Here is a 5,054-nt window from a genome sequence, read left to right as displayed (position 1 = left end):
CCTGAGCTACACACTTTGTCCCGATGTTTTCTTCTTCATTCATTCTTTTAGTAGAATAGGAATAAACCAAGTAGGCAATCATAACAAAAACCCTTTTCCCATTAGCATGTCTCAGGGGAACTTACATTCTTACCAGGATTATCACAATATCAGTAAAGGAATGAAGAGTAAATTCAAACAAGAGAAGAGGGAAATCTATTAAAGAAGGACACTTTGAAGTAGAGCCTGGATCTGGGGATCAAAGAAAACAAACAAAAATAATTAAAGATTATGCTGCATTTTAAAAACGTATTTTAAATGCTATATAGGGGCGTAAGACCTGGGAATACTGAGAAAGTAGCATGTAGTGGCCCTATACATGTAATATACTAACATTTAAACCATGATAAGCATGTTATCTCTTTAAGAATTTGTTTACTTTTTGTGGTGGAAACTGAAAACTTTTCTTTTAATATTGCTGTTGTCTATAATCCCCCTGCTGTGCACACTAGAAACTCTAGCTTTGGTTACAGCCTGGGAAGTGAGGCAGGAGCAGAAGTGTGCTGGTTGGAAATGGGTGGATCTGGGAGCTGTCCAATGTACCGAGTAAAAAAATGTACCCTTTAAAAAGAACCTAAGTCATTCCCGATTCTCTCTGAAATCAGACAGTCTCCATTTACATATTTCCTGCTGTTTCTTCTGATCTACCTTTGAAATTGTTTTTCAGTGTGGGTGTTTTCACAGATCTCTACACTGCCTGATTAACTACAGCCATCAGTAAACCAAAAATTGGACAATAGGCTTTCCGTGTGAAGACTCGGGATACACATAAATCAGTAAAATTTCATTCATAGTATATCAAATTTACAATCTCCTCTATTTCCGTGGGTAGCCTCTAACTTCCCCGTAAGAAGAATTCAGTAAGGTATAGCTTTCCCTCTTAGACTTTACTGCAGATGCCAGCCAAAGAGGAGTCGCACAGATCAAAGTGTTGGATTTTTCTTTGTTCAAGAACAAATACTTGATTGGCAATTTGAAAGTCCGAAGACTGGCTCCTCAGGAGAGGGTTAGCTGTTCTCTGGATTATTGAAGCTAAATCGTATTTTTCAAAGGAAGCTTGTGGGTTCAGGAGGAAGGAGGACAATACAACGGACGGGCGAATGGTGTTGCTTTGTCCCTTAAGGAGTAATATACAGTAAAAGCATATGCATAAATGTCCCGAGTCTCCATTTTTTATTTCATTATCGCCATAACCTTTTCCCTCAACTGTAGAGGATAAGGCCAGGGAGAGTAAAGTCAAGTATCTCAATTGTCAGGCTGATTGTGTCCAATCCGACTTTAGAAGTCAGGGTCTGTAACCAGGCAGTGAGTTGTTTGCAATGCCCTAGAAGGAGAAAAAACACCGGTTCCAACAGAGACACTGGGGAATGCGCTCGGGCCCCCTGGCCATGATTACTTAAGCTAATGGAAGGTCTTGCCTTTCAGCAGCCGCTGCACTGAGATACCAGACAAACAGCTTCCCTCGACCCCTGACTGGAAGGGCCCCTCTTCTGGACATCATTAAAAGCGCATGCACTTGTTTCACATCCATTGGCAAATGGCGGCAAGATTCAGGACTCCTACCCTGAAGCCAAGGAGAAACCATCCCAGTGGAAAGATTTGGGCTTTGAAGTTCCAAACCGAAATTAAAGACCTACATGGGATAAGGAACCAGGAGAACATTGGTTGGATACAGGGATGAGAGCAGATACACAAAAGCACAGCAGGTAAGAACTGAGGGTTGCTGCCAAGAAGGAACAGCCCTGCCTGGTGCTGCAGGGGCAAAGCGCTCTTAGAACCTGAAAGCCAGTTGCCTTGAGCCTTCCATGAGTGCTCAAGCTTGTCATCTCCTATCAGCTTTCGGAAAAGGGACGTTGCCCTCGCCTTCCCTCTCCCTGAGAGTAATCCTTTCGGCTTGGTTATAAATACTAATGTCTCCCGGTGTTTGGTGATGTTGCGCCGCAGAAGGAGCCAAGGCCATTAAGAAGCCTCATCCGCAGCTGTACCCTTCCTTCCTGCACGAAAATCGATGACAGACACTGAGCGATGGCCACCTATCCTGAGCGCTGCTTGGACGCTACCATGCTGAACTTTGTCGCAGATCTCTCTTTGGCCTCTCCGAGACACCCTCTTCTCTGCGACTTCCCACCTGGGGTCCCTTTTGGGGACCGAACATTGGGGTTTAGAGAAAGAAGACCCAGGAGGCTGTCGCAATTTGAGGAAACAGACCAGGAGGAAGAGGTGGGCGAAGTGGTCTATGAGGACCGGGAGGAGGACGAAGAGGAGGGAGAGGGACGCGAGAGAGTAGTTTCCTTGCTGGGCCGCCCCAAAAGGAAAAGGATCATCACCTACGCCCAGCGCCAGGCCGCCAACATTCGGGAAAGGAAGAGGATGTTCAACCTGAACGAGGCCTTCGACCGATTGCGCAGGAAGGTGCCCACCTTCGCTTACGAGAAGAGGCTGTCTAGGATCGAGACCCTCCGCTTGGCCATTGTCTATATTTCCTTCATGACGGAGCTCCTGCAGAGCAGCGAGAAAAAGGAGGCCGGCTAAGCGTGGAGGGGAGAGCCGAAGAGGACCCCCCCCCCTTGCTTGGAGGGGAGCGTTTGAAGGGCAGAGGGACTGCTGGCCTTCTGAGTCTGGGGTTGAGATAGTTAAATTCGCACTCGTGGCAGCTCTGCAGCCAATTTTTGGGAATCACGCACAACCATAGGGTACATCTGAGAAAGTTGGGAGTCCGGCTGTCAAGGTGCTAGAGCTTCTGCTTGGAGCGGGCGGGAAACTGGTCTGCTCCTCCAAGGACCTTTTCTGAGCTTCCCTAGAGATCTCTCCTCCTTGCTCCTTTCAGAAGTAGAGATAATAAAACAGAACTTTTTCTCATGCACGATTTGTTGCTGCCCCGTCGCCATCTCCAGCAGGAGCTTCACTGTGGCCAGTGAGGGTGAGCTCACCTCAAGCCAGACCCCGGAGCGGCCTCCCTGGGTTCTGAAAACTCGGAGGGGGCTCAATACTCTCAGACTAGTTAGGGGGAGGGGGAGGCAGAAGGGACGGGAGTGTAGTAGGGAGTAAGGGCACTAGACCAATTCACAAAATGCAACCTCTGAGAAGGGTCGCTCTCTCTCCCTAATTGCCTCCTCCCCAACCCCGGGTGCGGTCAGGCGAACCCGACTCTCTTGTCACAAGGCAGAGTGTCTCAAGAGTTAAAAGCAAGCCATTCAGTGAAAATCGCCAAGCTGCCGTTTGCTCAGAATTAAACCCTTTTCCTTGGGCTCCTGCTCGGGGTGGGAGAGGTGGGGGAGGGATCCTCCGGCTGGGTGCACTTCCCACGCTCGGCGGCCTTGGGGTTAGCGCTTCTAACAGTCTCCAAGGGGAAAGCGCCAGAGTAACCCTGCACGCCTGAAAAACAGTCTTAAACCGTGGGTAGGAAAGTTTCTTTCAGTCTTTAAGCCGTCTAGGGACTATTGGGAAGGCAAACAGCCAAAAGGAGAGACGCGTTTTAATGCTTTGAAAATGCCTGCAGGTGGAGGTGAAATTGAAACCGGTTTGTTCTGGGAAGCTACCTTCCCGGACCCTCTGTTATTCCACAGTTCTTCCTTCAGAGTGACTTGGTAGCACGGGAAGCTGGGTCTTTATGACAGATGTGAGTAGGTGAAGAAAGGAACATAGGAGCTGGAGCACATAATTGTCAATCCATTCACTCCAGTGAAATCCCAAGGGAAAAAATGCCTGGTTTCACCCCACAATTATGCACGAGCAAAATGAAGTCATAACAAGCTTGCACAGTGCAATGCTCTGTCATACTCGAATACTAATAACATGGGAATCTTATATATGCTCATCCTAGAGAAATTGCAAAATGTAGGTTTTAAAAACTTAAAAATGAAATGGACATTTAAATGAGCCCCCACTGCTAATGCTACTAGACTCTTCATCTATTTCTTTCTGTTCTTTTATTTCCTACGCAGTTAGAAATTCAATATATGTAACAAATACGGGATACTCTGGACATTGATTCTTCTCAGAATTATGGAATGAGCACTTCATTCACTTTAAATACTAGAGGGGATTTCCATTACTGTATATTACTGCCATGCCAATGTATCATAATATAATCTCATTCCTCTACAGATGGCTAGCTCAGCACTTCCTTTTTTTCAAAAATGGTAGCATTGCAAACAGTGTTCTTATAAATGTCTTCTCTGTTATAATCACCTGGTGTTAGACACTTACAGTCCCTACAGTTCACAAATGTAGAATTCCTCCCTGGCTCTGTCAGTTGACAAATGGTATCAAGGAACTTCTAAATGGAAGGCCATTTCACCTACACTGCAAGGAGCACCTCCTGTTAGCACCCAGAATATTTTTTCCCAAGCGAGCTTGTCATTCTTTTAATAGTACATTTAATTCTCTTTGATTCTCATGGTGGTTATATACGCGTCTAAAGAAAGCTTACTACACGTTACTGAGGTTGATATTAAGGCTCAAGTATTTTTGAGCACTTACATAAACTCAAGCACAAAGCCATACAAAGCTACCAAATGTAAACTAACTGCACTCATTTTACCTTTGAGATAAGTACTGGCATCCCTGGAGTCTATATGACAGAAAACAGCCTTAAATTGTTACTGATGCTATATGAATAGGATGAGAAATAGACTGACTGATCGTATATGTCAGTAAATCATAACCATTTCAATATTATTCTATTTTAGTGAATAGTAATTGCTTCATTGTTGCTTTTTTCATTTTGTTTCAATGCACTCCATATTTTTTTTAGCTGAATATACTTGAAAAGTTATCTTCTGGGCTTCCAAGAATGATTGAACAAGGCTTGAAAGGCAAGAAGTCCAGACACGGATATTAATTCACATTTAGAATTACATGGATAATGGAGATGTAGCTAGGAATAGATTAAAAATTCTGCAAAAGACCTTTAAAAATAGAATATATAAATTTAGCATCAATGTGTGGCTAATATCATTGATACTATATTATGAAATATAATCTACTAAGTAGTAGTACAACTTTTTAGACAC

At 44.5% G+C, this 5,054-nt stretch overlaps 1 protein-coding gene across 1 annotated transcript; it reads left to right on the top strand.

Moving 5' to 3' along the window:
* The first annotated feature begins 2,064 nt into the window (after positions 1–2,064).
* On the top strand, positions 2,065–2,571 carry Ferd3l (Fer3 like bHLH transcription factor). Its single transcript, XM_006998402.3, has one exon. The coding sequence runs from the start codon at positions 2,065–2,067 to the stop codon at positions 2,569–2,571; it is 507 nt and encodes a 168-aa protein (XP_006998464.2).
* Positions 2,572–5,054: the final 2,483 nt, after the last annotated feature.

The sequence above is a fragment of the Peromyscus maniculatus genome, chromosome 14 (genome assembly GCF_049852395.1).
Source record: "Peromyscus maniculatus bairdii isolate BWxNUB_F1_BW_parent chromosome 14, HU_Pman_BW_mat_3.1, whole genome shotgun sequence".
NCBI classification, from domain to species: Eukaryota; Metazoa; Chordata; class Mammalia; order Rodentia; family Cricetidae; genus Peromyscus; species Peromyscus maniculatus.
This window is presented reverse-complemented; position numbering and strand designations above follow the sequence as displayed.